Source organism: Zalophus californianus, chromosome 4, assembly GCF_009762305.2.
Source record: "Zalophus californianus isolate mZalCal1 chromosome 4, mZalCal1.pri.v2, whole genome shotgun sequence".
Lineage (NCBI taxonomy): Eukaryota > Metazoa > Chordata > Mammalia > Carnivora > Otariidae > Zalophus > Zalophus californianus.
The window spans coordinates 113,146,562-113,172,358 of NC_045598.1; the positions used below are offsets into that span (position 1 = coordinate 113,146,562).

Here is a 25,797-nt window from a genome sequence, read left to right on the forward strand (position 1 = left end):
CTTCTATCTTCAATATTCCTTTTGAATGTCACTTCTAAGAGAATACATGAATGCTCAGTAGACTGCGTCCTTTATCGCTCTGTGGTTAACGAAACCATTTTCTCCCTTACACATTAGAATTGCAATGATCTTCCATGGCCAAAGGAGACAAAGGCAAATCATTGCTTGGGATTTATTTATTTGGGGGGAAATCATAAGGGTTTTGTGTCTGTGCACTTGCTTTCACTTACAGTCTCTTTAATGAATCCAGATGAGAAAAGCTCCCAGCTGGGATTTTAGATAATTTGTTGTTATGCAAAAACCTGAAAAACAAAAGATAACTTTGAATCACAACACAGTAATGATGCTTTGGGAAACTTTAAAAAAAAATTGGAATTGTGAATCCAAATACATTTCTAAAAGTATTTCAGTGTGAGAGAAGGCAAATACAAAACAGAGTGTCATTTATGCAAGCACAGTCTTAAAAGATTTACATGCATGTGTATTCTCATCCATGTTTTTTTTTTAATTTTTCGTTTTATTTAGTTAGAGATTACAAATGCTAAGAATAAAAATCACAGAAATAAGTCTTTAAACACATAGGAAATCAAGATAGAGAATGTATTCATTAAAAAGAATGGCACAATAATGTATGACTGCAGCAGCTTGCAAGAGAACCATGAATAACTGGATCCTGCGGATGGCAATCCTTTGTCTATTTTCACTTACTGGCCAGCAGCAGTTTTGCTAAAAGACAGTTCCATTTGGTGGTGCTGTGGTCCCTGGCTCAGCCAACCATTTGCCTGTTCCCTTTCAAGTCCATGCACACGTTCCCCACTCCAGACAGATCACAGAGATGCACATCCCCAGGCTCTGTTGCTCATGGAGGAGGCTCAGGCCACAGTATCTCTACCCCTCCTTCCACCTGGTCTGTCCTGCACTGGTTTGGGTTCCCTGAATGCTGCCCTGGCCATATCACTTTTTCTCACTGTGACGAGAGAAACTATGACTAGCAAATAACTAGCTAGGGTTCATCTGCTCACTAGCACCACTGAAAGCATATTCAACAAAGAGCACATGTATGAAGAGACAACATAACAAACAGTAGTCTGCAACACAGAGGAAAGCTCCATGCCATTTATTTCTAGACACTGTGGTTTTGAGCCTAATTATGAGCATAAATAATCAAATAATGTGTAGAAAATGTTAACAATTAGCTACATCCAGCCTCCCTCTGAGTCCTAATTCATGACCAGTGCCCCATCTCAAAATTAAATAAGATTATATGACCATGTTTTCCTAGCAATGTATGCTTTTAGCTTAATTTTAACTATTTTATCTATTAGGGATTAAGGTAGTGCTGTGTCAGCAGGAGTCAAAATATTTTTATGGCTTTGGAATTTGATGCACATCTGAGTAGATATAATTTTTTCCTGGTCCTTACTATTTTAGTTCCTTATACCCATTATCCCCAGCTCCACCCAATTCACCAAACTCAGAAGCAATGACTAGAGAAGAAACAGTGAACAGTTAGGTTAAGATGGGTGTACAGACAGAAGTCACACAGTAATTCTCATTCCCCACAAGCCCTAACCCATATCCATATCTCAGGAGATATCGGAATAGAATTTAATAATGGAGAAGTAGCTTGTAGTACATTGCAGCTGAACCTCGGGGAAAGCCACGTAATTTGGACAACTTATTCATGTGTGTTTTTTTTTTTTTTTGCTGGACTACTAGCATATTTCACTATTTTACAACTAGTAGAGTCCAGGGTGATAACAGTAAGAATGCTGTTGATCATCTCTTAACATATTTAAAGCCTGGAAATTGCACCAATAACCAGAGATTGAAAGATGTTATCTATTTTCCAAGCCAAGTAGACCAGAATTGTTTAACAGGCAAAACAAATCAAGAAAAAAGCATAACATTGTCATCACCACAGATTTTGAGGCAAGGTATGTAAATCTTGAAAAATCATTGTCAAAAATTTTCCTTCATCTTGTATGGTGACAAAATGTCCAAATGTTATTTCAATATTAGTTTATATCATACATATTATTGGGGTTCCCAAATCAGATACTATTGCTACTTGTTATTTCTATAACTATTTGTTTTCAAGTAGATTAATCTGTCTAAACTTCAGTTCTTTTGTCCATAAAATGAGCTTATTATTATAATATTATTATTTATCTCCTAGATTACTATGTCAGTGACAACATTAAAACAGTAGTAGTATTTCTGTGGTCCTCTTCAGCAGGGGTGCAAAAATGTGTGCCTATGCTTCCTTTTTTCTCTTTCTTCTTTCCAGGTTCTGTGAAGTTAATCTTCAAAATGCTGACTATTTGTTGAATTCTGCTTGTAGAAGTATCACTTTGATTGCTTTACTCCCAACAAAACCTAAAAAGCACCTCTTCCTGTATTGGAAAGTTCTTATAATAGTTATTTACTGCTAATGTTTTCTGTCAAAGATATTTGGTTAAAAAGAAAATTAGCAGTATCCATTGCACCGAAATGATACAATGACTGATCTCTTTCTTGTGGCAGAAATATACAAGTTATCAAACAAACCAAGGCATGAATGAGTTTTTTCAACATTAATGTTCTGAGGGGAGAAAAGCGTTATCTTCTGCCTGAAATTTAGTTTAGCATTTCAAGATATATCCACTGGAAATCCAAGAGACTTCTAAGAAGAAGAGAAAACCTCATATTCAGATCCTATACTTTGAGAAAGCTTCTTGAAAGAACCTTGGCTGTAGTGAGGTGCATGCCTGATAAAGAAGACATTTCCAGGCTGGTTGACTCAATGCCAGTCCCTGATGCTCCATAAAGCATTCCATGGGATGTTGTTTCAAGCTGGTATTCTCCCCAAACCACTAAAACTAAATGTGTTCTTAGTCACCATGAATGTTCTTTATGGCTACAGAATACCAAGGTTTTCTTCCTCTTGGCATATTTTTCCCTTTTTTTAAAGATTTTATTTATTTATCTGACAGAGACATAGCGAGAGAGGGAACACAAGAAGGGGGGAGTGGGAGAGGGAGAGGCAAGCTTCCCGTGGAGCAGGGAGCCCGATGTGGGGCTCGATCCCAGGACCCTGGGATCATGACCTGAGCCGAAGGCAGACGCTTAACGACTGAGCCACCCAGGTGCCCTATTTTTCCCATTTTTAAAAGAGAGATTCATTAAAGATTCTAAAAGAAAAACTATGCAATATACAAACTATAGCTTGCTGAGGTCAGTCAGCATATAAAAAATAAATACAGGGATCCAGCTTTATAAAGCATGTCTATAGTCTCACCACTTTGCAATTTGCAAGTGGCACTGGGGAGAAATGGCATAGTTATCAGGTTCTTCGATACCAACCACAAATTATTAGACAAAAAGTCAGAATTTTGTATACTTTGACAGGCATTACTGCAATTTTCTGCCTGTGCATCAAGCTCTAAATTTTCAGCTTGAAAATTTTAACCCAGGTGGTTTCACAAAAAGTGTATAGATTCTTTTGCTTGGTGATGTAATAATAAATAGTTTATGATTGATTGTTTAGCAATAAGGCTTATTGACCAGAGAAAAATCTAAGTTTGGTAAAGGGCCAGGATTTTCAAATTAATTCTTCTCTTCATAGGAAAGATGAAGATGCAGGTCTTCACTGGCTTGTATTGACATCATGCGTCCAGTGAAAAGAACATTCCACACAGTGGTAGGGGTTGATATTTATGAATACAACACATGGGGGCTTTTATCAAAGCCTATAAGTAAAGAACTATTCTAGATACTGTTGCTGCTACTGCTGAATGCACATCACTTGAGGATGTGTAGTTACAGACAAAATCATGCTGAATTCGTATAGATTGAGAAATACCTTAATTAAAATAGTTTAATTTTAATATCTAAAATATTATTTCAACAAACATACTTCAAAGTTATAGAGAGAAGAATTCTGACTCAAAATAGTGAACGAGGCATGCAAATTTGTCTCATTCTCTTTCAGAAGTCAACTGACATAGCCCAGATGGTCAATACAATAAATAAATCCATAACAATCAAGAGGACAGAATGCATAAGGTCATCAACAGATAAGAGATTTCAATGAACTCTGGAAACATACAAAATGTATGGAAGAGGGTTGGAAGATGAAACAGAAAAAGCAGAAGCCCAGAGAATATATGAAGCAGGAACAATCTGATTGTTTGGGACCCAGGACACCAAACTGAGTAGAGGGACAGGATGGGAAATGGGGTTTACTGAATGTGTGGATGGAGAAATGTAATTAATTTGTAGCGCTGCTAAATGCTAAGAGGAAAAAAAAACTACATATATATATATTTCTTATTATTTTTACAGGTTTTTCTCTAAAGAAAATTTAAAAATTGACAAAGAAAAGTAACAGATTTTGTGTGGAGCAGCAACTGAAGAGGAAGCCTTTCCTTTCACATTCTAATATTTTAGATGGAGAAATCTGCCATTTTCCCACCCAACTGTCCAAACTAAAATTCCCTCTAATGGGAAATTTTGAAAGAAAACAGACCTACCTACAAGGGAACAGGAGCCACTTAGACCCCCAGCCCAATATTTTCAAGTATAAATACCAAAGATCACCTGGCAGAGGAGCTTAATCAGGACCATGGCAAAGAAAGAACAAGACAAAACAAACAAAAACCAACTCCAGAAGAAGCAGGAGAATTCAAAGAACTAAAAAAAGAGAAACATAACAAAAACATGTTGTGATTAATATATTCAGAGATCTTTCAAGAAATATGTATATATAGTTTTTATTTACATAATAGGGAGGAAACGAGAAGTTAAAGCCTTTTTTCTTGGTCAGTTCCCTACTCCTTCATGGATCCTAAGATAGCAGCCCCCCCCAAAAGGTAGGAGATGCCATCACTGCCTTGGGACTCTCCTTTGGGGAGCAGGAATCTCCCCTTCCCAGGTTTCAGTGGAGGAAAGCAATGCTTATTCATCAGCAAAATTTTCCCCAACATTAAAGTCAGTGGCTTAAGTTCTTTGAACTTATTAGTTATCGTGATGCTAAGCCTTGAATTTGCCAAAGGTGGAACTCACTGCTCAAGCCTGGTGGAGCAGGAAATGGGTATAGTTCCCTCCTCCATTACATGCCTTCAGCAAAGCAAGCACACAAATCTAAACAATGCAATTTTATTCATTACAATGCCCATACTTCTATATGCAGATAAGTTTGGAGTGATGGCATGGGAAAGTGGTTGATTAGCTCTTTTTAATCTTTTAATTTTACTGGCCTATTTCATGTATCAGTATGAAAGGGCATCATTTTCAAAACCTACAGACTCCTAATTAGAATTTCTTTTCAGATATATTTTAATTCAAACTGATTCCTGATTAAGTTTAGAATGATGTATCATTCTGCACTTTCTTTCTCTTCATAAAAAAAACCTGTTATCTTCTGCTAAAATCACAGTTAATTTGTTAATATAAGGTAATCGAGGAAATGAAGAGATAAAGTATTTTCATCTGATAAAAGACAACACAAAAGGAAGCTGTCCAAGTGTCCTTCTGGTTTGTCATTGTTATGTTAACCAACTGAGCCATCCAGACACCCCTACTTATTAAAACTTTTAAAATGAAGCTTATCAAATATAACATTCATCTAGAAAAGTACACACATCATGCTATAAGCATGATGACTTTCCTGAAAGTGAATGCAGCTGGGAAAACAGAAAAAGACAAAACTGCCAGGACTGCAGAAGCTCCCTCCTGCTGTTCCCTATCACCTCCTTCTCTCCAAAGGTAACCACTGTCTAACTTCTAGCTATTACATGTTACTACTGTTTCTGAATTCAAAAAACAAAATCAAACTATGCAATTTTCAATGTTTGGATTTTTTTTGCTCAAAATGTTTCTGAGATTCGTATGTGCTGTATAGTCTTCTGTTTTATGAATATGCAGCAACTTATTTCTCTTCTTTTGTTGTTGGATGTTTGAGTAGCTCTACAATGGAGCTGTTAGAAGTGATGCTGCCTTAAACACCCCAGAACACACTCTGGTGCACATGCATACATGTGCACGTCTGTTGTGTCTATAACTAGAAGTGGAACTGATGGATAGGTCATAGGGGATGTGTATGGTTAATTGTGGTAGATTCTGCCATAAGTTTGCAAAGTGGTTTTACCTCCTTGAAATGCTCATTGCTTTTGTCCTGTTTTTAATTGGGTTACTCGTCTTTTCTCCATTGATTTCAAACTATAGAATGGCTTACCGTAACTCTATCTTATAGTACAAACGTGCAGACTTTGCTTCTTAGGCTTACACCTGATCTCCAGGGCAGTCAATACATTGTATAAACAGAAGTAAAGCAGAAGCGAAGGACATCTAGAGAGTCAACACTTACAGTCGCTCTAATTTCAGAAGGTCTCCAAATGTCTCTGGCTGTAGCGTTTCTATTTGGTTGAAATGAATATACCTGGAAGGCACAAAACGAGTTGGTTATTTCTTGTGCTGGTGAGAAAAATAAAATGTTTGAGGAATTAACAATAGCTTCAGCTGAAATTCAGCTCTGAAGTATTCCAAGTCCCCTCTGTTCTTTAGTCCTGGGTCTAAAACCTGATGTTCCAACAGGGAACCAACACGAAGAGCATCCAGAAGCAGTAATTCAATATCACCTCTTCTCTTAGATAGTGCTCTTGAGTAGAAAGATACTACATGGTTAGTGAAGTTACTCTTCAACTCATGAATTTTTTTTTGAAAATTTATTTATTTATTTATTTATTTATTTATTTATTTATTTGAGAGAGAGCATGTGAGAGAGAGAAAGAGAAAGAGAGAGAGAGAGAGAAATAGAGCACAAGCAGAGGGAGGAGAAGAGGGAGAAGCAGACTCCCCACTGAGCGGGGAGCCCAACTCAGGTCTTGATCCCAGGACCCTGAGATCATGACCTGAGCCTAAGGCAGACACTTAACCAACGGAGCCATCCAGACACCCCTACTTATTAAAATTTTTAAAATGAAACTAGAATAATAAGACTGGAATCATAATAAGACACATTACAAGTGACCACATTCTTACACTTCAGGATAGAGGGAATGTTCCTGTCTAGAGAAGACAAAAAAATGACATATTTTATATAATGTGATGAATATTTGAAGTGAATTAATTATGCCTGAGGGTATATACAAAGTAATGTGTCTTGTTTTAATCCATTTAGAACTAGACCTTTTCAGTCCTTGGCAACCCCCTATGCAATCGATCCAGGGGATATTTCCAAAGCTGCCATCTCAGAAAGGCTTCTCTTGAAGTAACAAGCAGCACAACTGAAGACGGAAAGATTTCCCTTTCTCTCAGAAATTCTGTGATGAAATGGAGAAACATGCCTTCAAAGCAGAGGGCTGAGCAGAGCAAATCTTAGATCCACTGCTAAGGTTACATACTTCTCTACAAAAATTTAAATATCCACCTTGCACCTGACTTCTAAACACAGCTTTTTCAAAATCACTGAAATGAAACCAACAGTCACATCCAGCAGTCTATAGTGAACTGTCTGCAGAAAGCACCTCAAACACAAAATTCACAATGAGAAAGAACTGCCAAGTCTCACACTGAATTATGTCCAAACAGAAGAACACAATAATTGCACTTGACTTAGTCAACAGAAAGTTATTTGACTTAAAGTGAGGACACAAGAAGAGAAGCTTCATATTTTATATGCTTACATTAAATATATTTATTTACCCGGAATTAGAACACTTTTGAAAGAAAAAATAAAAACATTTTAAGGAAAAGAAACACCTCTACTTCATTCATAGGCTCCTTTCTTATAAAATAATTATTACAGGATGAGCACTTCAGACATCAATGCAAAAGCATAATAATTATGTTAAAAAGGATGTAGTTGGAAGGGAATGATAATTTCAGACTGTGTTAGGTTGGATCCTGGAGGCAGTACTGCACCTTCCCACTCTCTGAAATTTGGCATCCTGGCTGATGGTCACAACATTCCTTCCAAGGTTTCCACTAATTATAAAAGCTACAACAATGACACTGTGTAAGACATAACTGCCTTAATGTTTGCATAAGACAATTTTGTTTTTATATTACACATACACACTCACACATACCACACACTGCCCTCTAAAAATCATTACTTCTGTAATTGGTCTAGCACACAGTGGAGGAGGTAGAGCCTGGAAGAGTTCAAGACAGAAGGGACGGGAATGGGGTATTCAGGGTAAGACCAAGTGTGGGAGGAAGGAAGGAAGAGAGAGGAGCCTCAGGGATCACACAAAAGAAAGATTTGGAAAGAGGCCAATTACAGGATTTTTCTTTCCAAGTGGAATGCATTGCATCATTGGAATTCTATGCTTACTAACATATAGTGCAAAAGATGACTATGAATAAATGCTGATTAGGGCTCCAAATTTAGCATGAACTAAATAATAATAACAGCAACACCAAACACTACTGTTCTGCGTACTTTACGTGCATTTAGTCATTTTTAATCCTCAAAACTATGCTGTGAGATGAGTTCTATGAATACCCCTATTATTTAAGTGGGAAAAATGTGTTATAGACAGGTTAAGGTACTCGCTCAATTTTGTGTAGCTTTGAATTGCCGGGATCAAGATTCAGTTTAGGCAGATGTTTGTTTTTCTTATCACCTGAGTCCGTAGTCTGGTGACAAAGTGAGCGGCTGCACACAGATCAGCAGACAGGCAGAGCACACACAGATGATCTAGTAAGACCTGATCCAACAATGTCAGGAGCAAAGCCTTCCTCAGGTAGGGAAATGTCTGCTCCACGTGGAGAACTCAAGAGATGATCAGTAATAAGTCCAACCTATGCATCGAGTGAAACCTGTGCTTACAGACACCACTGGAGGCTACTTCTCAGCATGCCTGGCAGCCAATCCCACTATATTAGTGCCTTCCTCTACTGAAAGATGTAGAGTCCTTAACTGAGGGAAAATATCACATTCCAGTTTCTGGAACAACCTAACAAGCCACAGGAAAAGAGGTCACAAGCCAAGGTCTGTCATTTAGCCACTTGAATGCCAAATTTCAGATTTTAGAAGTGAGTACTCTAGTTTATGAATTAGCTAAGCCCTTGTTTTCCCTCCTTCTTATCTTGTAAACTTCTTGTGAACAATTTCTTTATTAGAATTTTTACCGCATAAAAACTGGAGTTTAGCAGAAACACTTCCCATTGGCATTCTGAAGAACTTGCTCCAGTATACAGGTATGAGCAGAGCTTTCTGTTGAGAGTCAACTAAATCACTGAGTCAACTAAAATCAGGGCCAGAAGACAATCTAAGGGTTAAAATAACACACAATATTTTGTTCAATATCATAGCTACTGTGATGGTAAGGACTAATCTACAATTATATTTTTTGTCAATAGATTTTGTGATTTGTACTGCACAGTAACTAAAGAATTTTTAAAATATTGATTTTTACATTTAAATATTCTGTACTTTGCAATTTATGCTTAGTAATTCATAAGAAATATATAATCTTTTCAAACACGCACATACTGAGAACGTACTAATCACAGCCCTGTTTATTCTGCATTCGAGGAATGCTTCCCAAGAGCAAATCTCCCAAATTCTAGACTCATCCAGGGTGAAACTTCCAGGTCAAATACTTTCTACTGAACTTTAATCTAATATACTACATGGTAGCATAAGCAACTAGTATTTGAATTCACTACTAATAAATGTGAACAATGCACAAAAGTAGATTTTGTTCCTAACAGGGAAATAAGACAACCCAGAGAGTTCTGTTTGATTGTAGCTTTTTTCTGTATGATTTGACAAATTTCCTAACAATGAAAAATTTTTTTTTTACTTTAACCCAATTCAAAGCAGTATAATGTTTTGTGGGGCTGATTTGATTCATGCCATGGCTTTGGCCCAGTCAAATAAAGAGGGATTTAGGTTTGATTTTTTTACTCCCTTCTCAACTTGGTAACATAGCAAGTCTATCCTCTCCTGTAACCTTACTTTTACTGGGCTCTTGAAATTTCTGACATTTTCAGGTACCTATTGCTAGGTAGATAAATATGAATGATCACTTGAAAAGATTGGAATTCTGTTTTGAATCATTTCAAGACATTTAGACACAAATAAATCAGTAGCTATCTCTTCATATGTTGAAAGAAGAAAATTATCACCACTGTCATTTCATATTTAGTCAAAAAGAGCCTCCCTAGATGATTTCATCTACACCGATGGCTCCAATCATCTCTACCTAGAAGGCTTACAATTACATCTTCAGATGTACCTCTAAGACCTAGATTCATACATCTAGCTTCTTACATATCCTCTGGATGTCACAAAGGTATCTCAAACCCAGCATGTCTGAGGCCCAGCTCATAATCTCCCTCCATCACACCTGCTTTCCTGTGCTGCCGTCTGTCTCAATGGAACCATTACATACCAATGTGTGAAGTCAGAAAACTAGCAGTAACTCTTCCTCCCTCACTCCCCATATGCTATCCAACTCCAAATTCTTTTGCCTTTACCTTCTAAATATCTCTTGAATTTATTCCATCCTCCTTTTCCCACTACCTCTGCACTGGACCAAGGCATGCCCTTAGGTACTGCAATATAGGAAGTATTAAAAACCCTTAAGTGTTTTCAATTTGTATAAGAACAAAGATAAAGTTCTCTACAAAGCCAAGTCCCTTCATGATCTTACCTGAAAAAGTTTTTCCAGCCTCCCCTTTTATCTTGCTTTCCTTTGCCACCTCAATCCCAGCACCCTTGCCTTCTCCCAGGCTCTTATATTTGCCATACTCTTGCCCACAGGGGTCTTCATGCAGTTGTCTTCTCAGCCTGATAACCTCCCCCTCCTCATTTTGCTTGCATTCCTACTTGGTGTTTAGATCTCAACTGTGTTATTTCCTTCAGGAAGCCTTTCCTGAGCTCCTTGTCAAATCCCCTATTAAGGCTTTCATTGCACTGCATAGTTGCAATTTTATACTAGTTTGAGTGGTTGTTCAAACCATATCTATCTTCCCTAACTAGACTCTTAAGTTCCATGAAGACAGAGACCATACTGGGTTTAAGTTCATTTCCAAATTCCCAATTTCCTAGCACAGGCTTAATGGCTAGATAGATCACAACAAATTATGACATTAACCCTGACTTTTGTGAGATCTGTGATAATGTACGTTTAATTGCATTTCCTAAAACCTTATTAGGCTCAACAAACCTGAAGGACATCTAGCAAATTCCTGGGGCTTTCTGAATCAATCTCATTCCAAAGAGATGTTTTTACAATTACAGTTTTTTTTTGTGAGCATGGACAACATATTTGACAGCTCTTACCTGAGTAAATATTGACTTACACAGCCAGCCCCAGGTATTAGCCCACCCAAATGAGGACAAAAATCTTCCCAAATTTTATAAAATGGACAGAACAAGAACATGTGGCCAGAGAATGACAACAAAAATAATAGAGAAAGAATGGTTCTCAGGGAGAGAAGTTGCTGGTATTGATTTAGCTTTTAGTGTGAACTCACTGAGCCACATAAAAACAAATCCACTGTGCTCTACCATCACCTTGGCAACCCCACTCTAATGTAAGAGCAGAGATGGGAAGAAGAACACTATATTTATCTGTATCTAATTGCACAATCAAAAAAGAATATAAGTTCAGTGCACCCAACCCTTTTCATGTGTCTATGTAAAACATAAGCTAAGGAAATATGAATTGGGATGACTGAGGAGATGTTTAAAATAAGCTCTCAACAATCCAGCACATAAAACAGACCTCACTGAGGTGACAGCTGACTTGGAGATCTACTGTGCCCTGCCTCCATATTCACCAAAGAATTTTTGCATGCTGGATGCACCATTGTGACTCCAACTTTCCATACAAATCAGATGAGATTAAAATATGCATTTTCTAGCTTCATTGCACAATAGCAAGTAGGAATGATCTGTTAGAACAATGAATTATTCATACAGTTTAGGAGTTAATTAAGCATTTGAATGGAGATCTTTATTTCAGAGCACAGTAAATTATTTTAACTAATTTTAAAGGAAAAAATGACTGAATTACCATAATCCATTAGGTTCAAGAGAAAAGCTTTCTTGTATCTTATTTGCATGCTGTTCTGAAGTCAATAGTGTATTCTACCAAAATCTATTGTACAAAGGATTGTATTTATTCTTAAACAGTTAAAACCAGATAAAATTTATACTGTACAAGCTTGACTCCTCAAAAAGTTTTTCAATCATAAATTAGAATACTTATAGAAAAAGTCATGTTTCTAAAATAGTTTAGGTATAATCCAATTCCAGTCTTTATTTCTTTTCACCTGAACTAATAGCTATAGATAAATGGACCTTCCAAACCAAGCCTTTTCTTTTCAATCTATCATATTGAATTATCTGATAGCTATTACAGAAAAAAGTGTTGACTAAACTGGTCCCTTATTAGGATCCTTAATATCTCCCCCACTGTCTTCTGCTAGAATTCAAGGTTTCCCAAGATCTAGTGCCAACTTGTGACTTCCTTCATCTCTCACATGAGTCTAATCACCCTCTAACCAAATTTTTATTTTCCTATCTCTGAATCCCCCTTTTTTTAAAACTAGTGTCTGTGTTTAAAATGTTTTCTCATCCATTTAGATGCAATTCAAATAGTATTTTCTCCAATAAGGACTTCATGTCAAAAGTAACTTTACTTCTCTGTGATCCTTTAGCATATTAAAACATTAATAGGCTCTATTGAGTTCCTTTGTAGTGTAAGACAAGATCCTTGACCTTCTCAGAGCTTTGAGTCTGGTTAGAGGTAAAAGATAAGAAATCAATAAGTATATAAGAAATCAATGAACCTTGAATTCTAGCAGAAGACATCTAATAGGCTGTGTATTATGATAATGTATGAAAGGAAAGCCATGAAACTATGAAGGATCTAAACCAGATTTAAAGGTAAAGAAAGGTTGTGCAGAAAATAGGATTCTTTAACTAATTTTTATGGACAAGCTGTACTTACCTAGATATAAAAGAAGAAAGGCAGTTTAGGAAGTGGAAAGACAAGTATATGTGAAGCACAAAGGCATAAAAGCACATGGCTCTTTTACAGAACAGAAGTAGCTGGACAGAGGCATCCATGCCTGCAGAAGTCAAGAAATTCAGCAAGGAAGTTTCAACTTGATCCTGAAAGTGATCAGGACATGTTACAAGATTTAAAGAAATGGAATTCCGTAATGAATTTTTTTTTTTTATTTTAGAAACATTATTCTGGTAATGATGTGAACAAAAGATTGGAAGTTAACTAGAGAGAGATATGAGCTAGATCAGTGGTTTCCAACTTAGGGTGCTTTTGCCCACCCTGGGAGATATTTGGCAATCTGCGAAGATATTTTTGTTTGTCACAACTGGGGGTGGTGCTGCCATAGGCATCCAGTGGAAAGAGGCCAGGACTGTTGCTCCACATCCTACAACACAGGATAGCCCCCACAACATTACTTGGCCCTTCTTGTCAATAAATGCTGAGGTAGAGATTCAGAGATAGGGAAATACATATACATATACATATACTTATAATATACTTATACATATACTTATACATACAATTTTTACACTGTTATATTAATTTCAGGTATATAATATAGTGATAAAAGCCTGATTTCATTTTTAAGCAGAGAAGAGTGGTGGTGACTTTGGATGCTGTGTGGAGTACAGACTGAAAGACTGAAGAGTAGAAGAGCTACTCCAGAGGCCAGGAAAAACAAAATGGTAGGAAACAATTATAAGGGTGCCAGAGAAGAGGAGAGAACTAAAGTAAGTTAAGGAAGACCCTACAGAGGAGGGAAAGGATTGAATGGTACCAATGCACAATTGAAAGATGTCACTTTAAGCAGGAGGTGAGACAGTGACCCAGTGAAACAGGCTGGGAACAATTTATGACAGTCTCTTGGTAGCCAGGAGAGCGAGTGAGATGACTCTTAACTTTTGCCCTCAATTTTCCTCCTTAAGGTGAAAGGCAAAGGTAACTCTGAAATGCCAGAGAAATGTATGAAATAAAGACAGAGGAGCACATTTTGAATTGTCACTACAGCAAGCAAGATAAGTTCAGTACATTTGTATTGTCACTGCTAGAGCTGGTGTTGAAATTTGACTTTTCAACATTTGAGCCTCTTGGTGACTCCCTCCTCCTCAATATACTTTCCACACTGGTTTCTCTTCTGCTAAAGGGCTGCTCCTTCTCAATCCCTTTGCTGTTTCCAGTCTTGTGACTGTGAATACTTTCTGTAGGCCAGTGACAACCGAGCTGCACAGCCAGGCCAGACTACTTTCTCATACTCCTGCCTTCAAGCCTGCTACCTACCTCATATGCTACCTTGGCTGTCCAGTAGACTTCTGGAACTTATGTGCAAATCTGCCATCCTGATTATCCCTCCATCATGCATTCCACCCACAGCCTCCTCCATCTCAGCTGATGGCCCTTTTTTCTAGTTGCTTAGGCCAAAAATCTTGAGAACATCATTGACTTCTTTCTTTCTCTAAATCCTACATCCAAGTGGTGACTTTCAATAGAAAGTGCACCCAGGTAAAACCTATACTACTACAAAGTATAGCAGAGGCATCACTGTCTCTGGCCTGGTTTATACCAAGGGCTTCCTGACACTCCCTGCTTATCCCTTCCTGGCCTAAGTCTGTTGTCAACAAGGAAGTCAGAAGAAGGCAGAAAATGCAGAAGTCACAGTAATCATTTTAAAACCTGTCAGATCAATCCTGCCACCTCTTTCTTCAACTCCCTGCAGTGTTCAGTCAGAAAAAAAGCAAATCACTCACAATACAAAGCAAATCCACTCTTTTGATCTGCAACATCCTGTGCTAACTTAGCCTGTCTCTTTGCTCTGGCCACATCAGCATTCAAGCTACCCCACTGACATTCCAGGCACAGTCCTAGCTTATGGTGTTTGTAAGGGCTGCCCCTTTGCCTGCTCTGTGCCTCCCTCAGGCATACACAAGCCTATTTCCTTCCCGAGTTCAAGTCTTGACTCAAATGCACCTCCTCAATGAGGCCTCCTGTTTCAAATTACAGCCACTGCTAAGCCCCCTCTCTTCCCTGTTTTTGCTCATATACATAAGTATATTTTTAAATCTTTGCCATAGACCTACATAATTCTATACAATATATTATTTATCATTTTTATTGTTTGTCTCTCCCGATAGATTGTCTTCCCTGATAGATTTGTACTTATTTTAGGTAGTAATTAAAATGTTCAATGGTAGGGAATTGATATCAGTGTTGCAATTTAGTGGCACAATCTGGCCAAAGGTATTACAATGGAACAGAACAAGGGATGAAACTTGAGGCTTTCATAGTGGTGTAGAAATGAAGAAATGAGGGGCCTGGGATGAACTGGCAGCAAGTGTAATGTGATGCAGGGGACAACCCAAGAGAAAACCCACCAGCCACCATAGGCCTTATACAGGGACAGGGTGGTTCAATGGAAGACGGCAAGCTTTCAACATGGGATCCTCTACTCACCTCCTTACTTGCCCCTTACTCTTTGCCATTGGGAAAAAAGCACTCCCTTCTCTGCAAGATGGAGCTAATGATGCCTCATTTGAAGGTGGTTGAGGACTGCAGATCATACAAAAATCATCCAGCACTTTCCTGGCATGTGGCAGATGTCCATGGCATCTGATTAGAAGTAGAGGGCACAGGAGGCAGAGAAAATCCATAAGATTTAGAACGTTAGACAAGGGGTTGGCATAGGGACTTTTTGGCCAAGGCTTACACCCATACTCCTGTCCCTCATACAACATAGATGAGGATCAAGAGCCAATTGAGAAGCTGTTATTAGTGTGTACCAGCATTCTGTGGATCCCAATACAGAGTTTTTTCGAAAAACTGGAATGGACAACTTGGTTTAGTGCTGAGGCCAAAGCAGAGCTTTTTACTGCCTGCTTCCAAATTTAAATCATAGGATCCTCCTTCTCAAGCGTATTTTCAGATATCCCCAGGACTGGAGACCATGCCAAAGCCACTTAGCAATCAGATTGCTGGCCAGCTACACACAGGACAGAAAGAGCATGGCTGGCCCAGCCATCACTGTGGGTCACCACAGAGTGACTCTGGTTCAGGAATATCAATCACCAACCCACTAAATTTGCTCCTCCCTTTTCTGTGGGAAGGCACAAAGGAAAGGGGAGAAATGCCTATAGTGGAGATGCAACACTCCCTTGTTAAGGTTACAGTAAGCTTGAGAAGAAATGTTGGAGAAACATGAGAAGGGGAAAAAGTAGATGTTTTCTTCCCCAGCATACTGCATTTATTATATTTCTTCCAAGTTCTGAATGCTCTGTCGCCTACCCAAGTGACTTGCTAAAATACTTTAGTCGAATTTAAACCCAAGGTAATAACAACATGATCTCACATTTCCTTCATGCACCATAATTTTATGACATTGTCACAGTGGACAATATTCATTGGGTCAGATGGCTCCTTCTGAGATCACTTCCATAAAATCTCCTAAATGGGGTATTATGTACAATTTATACATCTACTAAAACTTTGAAAGTGGAAAAAGTACAGAGTATTTCAAATAAAAGCAACATAATGTAGAAATTCATAGTTCATGCTGTGAAGGAAAGAAAGCAACAAATTTAGATCCAGTAGAGGGAAGAAATATGCTGAAGAGAAGAGCAAAAACTAAACCACCTGACTGTGAAGACAAAAGTAAGAAATAAACTTGATATAATGTGTACCATGGGATTTCTAAGTAAGACGGAAGAAATCGCTGAAGACAGAAATCACTGGAAAGACCAAAATCAAAAAGGACGAAATATACCAATATGTGCCTATCTTGGCCATAAAGTGTAGATTTGTTTGTGAGAGTAGTATGTAAAGAGGGAGATATGTGAGATAGGTTCTAAGGAGATAAAAGTCATCTTGGGAGGATGCATTCCTACATGACCTCACACAAGACCCACCTTTCCCTCAGCTTTCAGAGTTTTCACTCAAATGAACTCAATTTCATAGACACATTAGGAATCTGGGACTTGTTCAGAGTGGACTGTAGCTAGCAGGATGCTAAGGACGTGGATCCAAGAAGGAGATTAACAGGTGAAAAGTGAGATAAAAGAGAGATTAATACAGGCTAAAGTCTGAAGTGGGCTCTCAGCCAAGTTAGGCTATGTTCTTCAGAGCTATTCCTTGGCATGAAGTGTCAGGTTAGTTTAAAAAGACTGAAGATGGGAGACAGTGAGGAAAGCACAAGAGGCCAGCCTTTGACATGCCTTCTTCCTCAGTAGAAGTCACTTCAGAAGCTGAGCTGGGATGAACCTGAGGGCAAAGATGGAGGGTACACATCTGAGTAGCTGGGCAAAGAACCAGAAAATAATTCTTAGTTCTGTTGGGGAGAAAGAATTTACTCTACTCTTCAAGATCCTTCCAGCTGGACTAAGAATCAAATTGACATGAGACAGATTAAAAGAGAAAATCAAATTTAATAGTGTATGTACAGGGAATCCACACAGACATGGAAATTCCAAAGACAGTCAGGCAACATGATGGTTATATGGTAGGGGTCTGAGGCTACAAAGGGGAGAAAGACCATTAGCAAGAATGTAAAAGAAGGCATTTGAAAACTAAAGGTTGTTCTATTATATTGACATTTCTTAGGTAAAGAGAAATCTCTATCAATAGGTCTCTTCCTGGTACAAGCAGGCAATTGAGGGGTAGGTAAAGAGCTTTTTCTGAATCTGCTGGGTTTGGAATGCTTTTCACTCAAAATAATGTTCATGCCAAAGTGGCCCATCTTGGGGTGGCCTGCCCTTGGTCCTTATGCCTCACACAACAATATGACCTCACTGATTTCTTTTTATCACTAGAGACAAGCATGACATTTGACTACTGTATCATTAACAAAACTTTTCCACAAGAAACCAAATGAAACTATAATAAATGTTCCTCAAAAACCAATAGAAGTCTCTAGATGCAGTGTACTTAAAAATTTACTACAAATGTATTTGTTCACAAACATTTGGGAGAACAACATTTTTATTTGTATGCATGTATGCCTGCTTCCTTTTATTTTAGATTGGCTTCAGAAGCTCAAATTCAGTTTTTAAATGTGTACATTATAAAAGTTAAAGTTAAGTTTGCTCCACAAGATTCTTGTCAACTCCAAAATTCCATAATTCTCTAAATGTTTTGGACTGGAACACACTCTTGGACCCATAAATCCAGTTTCCAGACATGGTTGAGTGCCACCTGGGGATTTACACCTCAGAGAGAACTGGAAATGTCATTGACCAAAGCTTCTCATAAATGAATAGTGTTTTTTCTATGCCCATAGCTATGGTTTTATTCTATTTTTTTATTTCTGGATTTAAGCCATATACAGATTACAAAATGTTTGTCAACCATGAATAGACCAGTTTTTCTCACTGAGGAAGATTGTTGCTGTGAAATCTTGGGTATGTTAGCACTGCATTGAGAATACATTGTTTCTATCTTAGTTGGAAGCATAAGAAACAAATGAATAGTAAATAAGCTTTTAACATATAGAAGATAATAGGATAGGAAAAGATATGAAGAAAAAACCATGATAGTTGTATGAAATAGTTAATGAATAAAATTGCAAAGAAGACTCAATTGTTCAGTCAGCAAATGTGACATATTTCCAAATTATAACCTTGTTCCTTTCTTTTTAAGCCATTAATTTCATATTTAGTACAAAGTGTCAGAACTTTACATATGTAAGGAACATCACTGGATAAAGCTTTACAAATGCAAAAATTGAGACCCTATTAGGTAGATTTAATACTATGTTATGAAAATTCACATGACTTGGCCATTGAAACATTTATAACAGAATTATTTGTAATACACCAATCTTCTAGGTTGTACCTTCCAATAGTACAATCTAAATTATTTCTCATACATAGGATTGATAAAGGAAGATAACATAAATCAATTTGGGTTGCTAAACCTCCAAAGATGTAATAATTCAAACAAATGACATCATCTTAAATATGTCCATTGCCCACATACATTGTGTCACCCCAAGTTGAGCCCAGGCAACTGGGTAAGACCCTCCATGTCTCTGTGGAGAACCTGAGGATACAACAAGTACTGTCCTGGGAAAATGGAGAAAAATTACATACCCACACTGAAATCTTTTATTCCTAATGTGGAAAATGTTCCTTATTGCCTTTGAAATGTTTGCATTTGGGCTGACACCTCACTCAAGAGTATTTCTCAACTGTAGCTTCCATTTTAAAATCCTTTACCTTTGTGTTTGCTTTTGTCTGTTTCTCCACTCAAATACTGGTAGCATGAGACCAGGACTTTGTTTTTGTTCATTACTGTATTCCCCAGAGAAGCCCAGTATTGTAGATCTCAGACCAGTGTTTGGCATATGTTGAGTACTGTATTGGTAGAATGACTGAATGTTCTTTCAGTTTCTTGGCAAATCTTCTCAGGACTAGGCCGAAATTGGATGTAGCTGATTTGTTGGGTTCTGATGGTGAAATCACTTCTGGAAACCACCTGTACCTCATCCCCACCACCTTGTTTGTCTCCAGGCTTCCATCTTGCCTCAGGAGACCCCCCTACATAGCCTCCCATCTGGGCTCCCAGTCTTCAGTCTTCCTTGCTCCAATTCTTCCTCCACAGACCTAAGATAAAATTCACATACAATATTCTTCACAGCATGGCACTAACCCAGAGTTTCTTATTTATTTATTTTATGGTCAGTTAGCTACCGTATAGTATATCATTAGTTTTTGATGTAGTGTTCGATGATTCATTAGTTACATATAACACCCAGTGCTCATCACAACATGTGCCCAGAGTTTCTTAAGCTCAGTCTGCAGACAAATTCTTGAGGCTCTGCACTATGATGAGCTTGATAACACAACTCTTAGCTACATTTTCAGAATGGCCTCAGCCACTGTCCCATTCCTCATTCCTGTTTACTGGACTTACCTACCAGACTAATCTCTCCCACAATTTTCCTCGTGTTACCACCTCATGTGAGGTGCCTTGCTACTTTTCTACCTGGGAGACCCAGTTAAAATTTCATGATTATGATTTCTGTAAGTCTTTCCTCGCTATCCCAGGCATAATTTGTGCTTTTATTCAATCATTGCTATATATTCAAAACACATTTATTGGGCACTAGCTGAATGCCTGATATGAAGCTGGTAAGGTGATAATTCACAAATAAAGGAGCTATGCCTCCATCCTTTAGGGGCTTATGATCTGGTACTGAAAAATTAATGTGAAATTTAAAACTTAGTGAGGGGACTATCACTAGAGATATGGGATTATGGAACAACTGATGAGCAGTAGGGAAGCAGAGTCTAAAATGTTTGATTAGTATTTTGACAGGTAGTAGAAATTTGCATCTAGGTAAATAGATAGACATGGGGAAAAGGCCATTACAGGTAGGGTCCATCAATTCAGACTGCATTCAAGGAATCGCAGGCTGCAGGTAAAGCCAGAGCATGGAGAAAAAGAGGATGAGATAAACAATGTTCTGCACACATACCAGTGATTCTGGAAAGCTGACTCAGAAATTAAATGCCCAGCATCAAAGTTCTCATGACACATTCATTAAACATTTATCCAATTGCATTATAGATGTTTCATTAGATTTTTATCTTCCATGTCCATGGCTAAAATCCTTGGGAGTCATGAGGAAAATGTCAATCTTTACTTTTATTTTGTTTCTCTTTAACACAGCGTTTAGATATAGTACATCCCTCTTCCCACAGGAGAAAAAAGTATGCTTTGGGTATAATCTGTGATTTCTGGCACATAACCTAAACTCCCTGAGATCTAATGTCCTTATTTGTCACAAGTGAAAATAACAATATTTTGGAGGTTTGATGAGGGTAAATAAAACATTATTAATATAGAGAGAGACATATAAACACATAGTATATACTGACACTGAACAATTGTGACTATCTCAATATCATATTTTTATTAGTTCCTCCTTCTTTCCTTTCTTCAAATTTTATGAAATTTTAAAGTGCTCACCTGGTTCAAGTTTTCACATTAATAAAAGATATAAAATAGTTTTGGGATTTTTTTTATTTTTTAAATTTTATTTTATTATGTTATGTTAATCACCATACATTACATAATTAGTTTTTGATGTAGTGTTCCATGATTCATTGTTTGGGTATAACACTCAGAAAACTATAAAATACTCATGAGAGAAATTGAGGAAGACACAAAGAAATGGAAAACGTTCCATACTCATGGATTGGAAGAACAAACATTGTGAAGATGTCAATGCTACCTAGAGCAATCTACACATTCAATGCAATCCCTATCAAAATACCATCCACTTTTTTCAAAGAAATGGAACAAATAATCCTAAAATTTGTATGGCACCAGGAAAGACCCCAAATAGCCAGAGGACTGTTGAAAAAGAAAAGCAAAGCTGGTGGCATCACAATTCCGTTCTTCAAGCTCTATTACAAAGCTGTAATCATCAAGACAGTGTGGTACTGGCACAGAAGCAGACACATAGATCAATGGAACAGAATAGAGAGCCCAGAAATTGACCCTCAAGTCTACGGTCAGAAAAGAATGTCCAGTGGAAAAAAGACAGTCTCTTCAACAAATGGTGTTGGGAAAATTGGACAGCCACATGCAGAAGAATGAAACTGGACCATTTCTTTACACCACACACAAAACTAGACTCAAAATGGATGAAAGACCTCAATGTGATACAGGAGTCCATCAACATCCTAAAGGAGAACACAGGCAGCAACCTCTTCGACCTCAGCCACAGCAACTTCTTCCTAGAAACATCGCCAAAGGCAAGGGAAGCAAGGACCAAAATGAACTATTGGGTCTTCATCAAGATAAAAAGCTTTTGCACAGCAAAGGAAACAGTCAAAAAAACCAAAAGACAACCAACAAAATGGGAGAAGTATTTGCAAATGACATATCAGATAAAGGGCTAGTATCCAAAACCTATAAAGAACTTATAATAGTTTTTGAAACCCTCTCAGTAATTTTTAAAAACACTTGTATGTAAAATTTCAATCTAGAATCATCACTGAGGAAAAATAAGATGTAGTCTTTTCAACAATAAAATAATTGAAAGGATAAAGATTCAGCTTTGAGTAGGTTTTCCTTATGTTTCTGACTCAAAAAAAAGATATTATTACAGCTTTCTCTGAAACAAAATTATGCAATTCTAGAAAGCAAATTTTATATTTATGAAAATCCTTCTGAGATGAATAACAGCATCACTCAATTCAAATCAAAGAATCAAGTCATATTTCTCTATTCAATTCATATAAAACATGCGAAGTGTATAGTTCTGATTGTGAAATACTGCATAGCCATTTTTGATTAGAAATGTAAATTCAACTCCAGAAAGAAGTTGATTTTCACTTGGCCCATTGAGCAGATAAGCTGCTATTTAAATCTGAGTCTCTGTGAGAATGTTGGCTTTGGCAGACAGAAATTACAGTCTTTCCAAGAATATACTTTCATTTATATTTCTCCTTTAAGGTAAAAGGATTGATAGAAAATCCACTATGATAAATAATTTTAAAATTTTTATGGTTCTTCATTTCACTTTAAATTGACATTCGATCCCTGTATATTTCTATGTAAAATTAGTTTTAAAATATTAGCATTCCTTAGAGTGTACCCTATTATTCTCATTTGCCAGAATGAGATGAGAAATTATATAACTAGCCATAAGTCATACAATCATCTCTATTCTTGTTATTGGCTATATTCTAAGTCACTCTTTGGTAGTAGCATGCTGCCAGGGCTCCTTTAACTGTTTTATGACACTAGAAATAGATTAAGCTGTATAAATTATGTATTAAATAAACACTCAGTGCCCTAAAAGAGTTAAAGTGCCTCTAAGGCCCTACTTCAATAGCAAAGTCCACAAAGAAAAGAATTAGAAGCTATCAAAGCCATAGAGATTGATACTGTTAGGTCTTATTTATCATTTATTCTGATTATCAAAAGTTCTAATTATTTGGTTTTCATTTTGTTTTAGCATATTCTGTCTTCTTCCTTCTTTGAAGAAAAAAATATAAAAGTAAATAGAACAGTATCAATCATTTCAATTCAATGTAACCTCTCATTACTAATTTTCATCCCTGGTTGAACATTGTAACTGCCAGAACTTTTTTTTTAAACATGGATATGAAGCACCCACTCAGAGATTCTGATTTAATTGGCATGAGTGAGGCACAGTCATTGTTATTTTTCACAGTCATTGTTATTTTCCAGATTATTCTTTTTTTAATTGTATTTTATTATGTTATGTTAGTCACCATACAATACATCATTAGTTTTTGATGTAGTGTTCATGATTCATTGTTTTCATATAACACCCAGTGCTCCATGCAGTATGTGCCCTCTTTAATACCCATCACTGGGCTAACCCATTCCCCCACACCCTCCCCTCTAAAACCTTCAGTTTGTTTCTCAGAGTCCATAGTCTCTCATGGTTCATCTCCCCCTCTGATTTCCCCCCCTTCATTTTTCCCTTCCTTCTCCTAATGTCCTCCATGTTATTCCTTATGTTCCACAAATAAGTGAAACCATATGATCATTGACTTTCTCTGCTTGACTTATTTCACTTCGCATAATCTCCTCCAATCCCATCCATGTTGATGTAAAAGTTGGGTATTCATCCTTTCTGATGGTTGAGTAATATTCCATTGTATATATGGACCACATCTTCTTTATCCATTCATCTGTTGAAGGGCATGTCAGCTCTTTCCACAGTTTGGCTATTGCTGCTATGAACATTGGGGTGCATATGGCCCTTCTTTTCACTACATCTGTGTCTTTGGGGTAAATACCCAGTAGTGTAATTGCTGGGTCATAGGGTAGCTCTATTTTTAATTTTCTGAGGCACCTCCACACTGTTTTCCAAAGTGGCTGTACCAACTTGCATTCCCACCACCAGCGTAAGACGGTTCCCCTTTGTCCACAACCTCTCCAACATTTGTTGTTTCTTGCCTTGTCAATTTTTGCCATTCTAACTGGTGTAAGGTGGTATCTCAGCGTGGTTTTGATTTGAATCTCCCTGATGGCTAATGATGATGAACATTTTTTCATGTGTGTTAGCCATTTGTATGTCTTCTTTGGAGAAGTGTCTGTTCATGTCTTCTGCCCATTTTTTGACTTGATTATTTGGTTTTTGGGTGTTGAGTTTGAGAAGTTCTTTATAGATCTTGGATACCTTATAAGAAGCTAGATGAAGAACAATTGATGTGCAGCAATAGAATATGACCCTATGTTATAGCTGCAATTTGCTGAAATATATGAAGCCAATTTTAATTATATAATGTACAAAGTGTTTTATTGTAAATAAGCTTAAAACCAATGGTGCACTGATAATATATATCTAATATTGTTAAGGGACTCTTAAACAGTTAATAAAACTCTTTTCTAGCCATTTTAGATAGATTTAACTATGTCTTATTCATGTTTTCTAAGACTTGGCCTGGCTTCTTCGCCAGAGCAGGAGATTTGCTATTTCTGAAATGCTAGTGCAAAATAAAATTCATCATAATCTCTCTGTAGGACATATCAAAGATGAGTGATAGTATTATATGTATAAATGCTCTTTATATGTTTTATCCACAGACAGTTTTATATGAACTTGTTCTATTTCCCAACTGATGACAAGCTTTTAACTAGCTTCAGAGAAAAAACTGAGATTAATTGCAGTCTAGTACATTTTAACTGTTGCTTCCAGTTTACAAAGATCAGCATCTGATCAATAATATATTAATGACTATATTTTTGAGCCCTTGTAAATTGACAGCTGAAGGCAAAGAACTGTTTTTGTTCTCCACTCTATGCCTTCATAGTTGGGTGCTAAATCAAAAGAAACATAATTTGGGTTTGATTAATGTTGGTTTTAACAGATTGTTTCTGTTTAGTGTAGTTAGTTCCTTAATTTATCTTCATATAATGGCAAGGTTTTATCCCCAACAAACCTCTTTAAGCCTACAGACAGGTTTCTTAACAGTGCTATTCTTTGACTTCACAGTCAACTTATCTTGTTTTGCTTTTATCGTAGGCTTCTTTAACATGTTAATCTTTTTTAAGCACAAATAAGAAATAACAGTCAACTCCCATATCAAATGAATAAGAGCTTCTGTGGGGTTATAGTAACCCCACAGGTGGAAACCCACCCTGAAATTTAATTAATGTAGTAGTGCTCCTGGAGCTCCAGCTGGGCATATATTGCTTATGCCATATCAGAGACCATCAGCGTCCCTATTCTCAGTGAGGGCACAATGCTTGTGGGGATCAAGACCTAAGCTTCTGCAAAACCACAGCACATAATGTCTTCTAAACTGTGAGATGCAGCTGCTTGGGTTGGTTGAAGGTGACAGAGATCACTATGGATTGAAGCTGTCAGGGAACATGTTCAAATAACCTTGATTTGTATCTGGAGGAGCTCTTATAGAGAGAACAAAAGAAAGAGGCCAGTGATGGGAAAACAGCATAAATCATAGCAGAAAAAAACTAACCTCACTAAAGGACTACATGCAGTATGAAAGTAAAAGATGACTGACAGGTTAGATTACACAGTAACTTAAGAATGAGAGAGGAGAGAATCTGGTTTCACCCCTGCAGGTGGCATGGGAGCAATTATATATTAATGAGATAGAAAGTGGCTAAAGATAAATCTGACAGAAATACAAAGAATAAAGTAGATGGGAGAAATAATCATGGCAGAAAAGCCCAGTAGGTGGCCATCGCAATTGGCACATAATGAAGAAAGGTGCAGATGGGGAAAGGAGTAAGGAGGAAGAAAAGGATTAAAGGGTAATACAAAAGATTTAAAAAAATGGGA

General features: G+C 37.3%; 1 protein-coding gene across 2 annotated transcripts in view; it reads right to left on the reverse strand.

Moving 5' to 3' along the window:
• Positions 1-25,797, reverse strand: part of PXDNL (peroxidasin like) — a 481,521-nt gene that overhangs the window by 149,505 nt on the left and 306,219 nt on the right. For both annotated transcript variants that reach the window (XR_003517612.2, XM_027581093.2), the window contains exons 5-6: positions 6,350-6,421; positions 231-302 (exon numbers count right to left, since the gene is read on the reverse strand). Coding sequence is in view for 1 of the 2 variants with exons in the window: in XM_027581093.2 (XP_027436894.1) it covers positions 231-302; positions 6,350-6,421 (144 nt within the window). In the remaining variant the exon portion in view is untranslated. The remainder of the gene's footprint in view (positions 1-230; positions 303-6,349; positions 6,422-25,797) is intronic.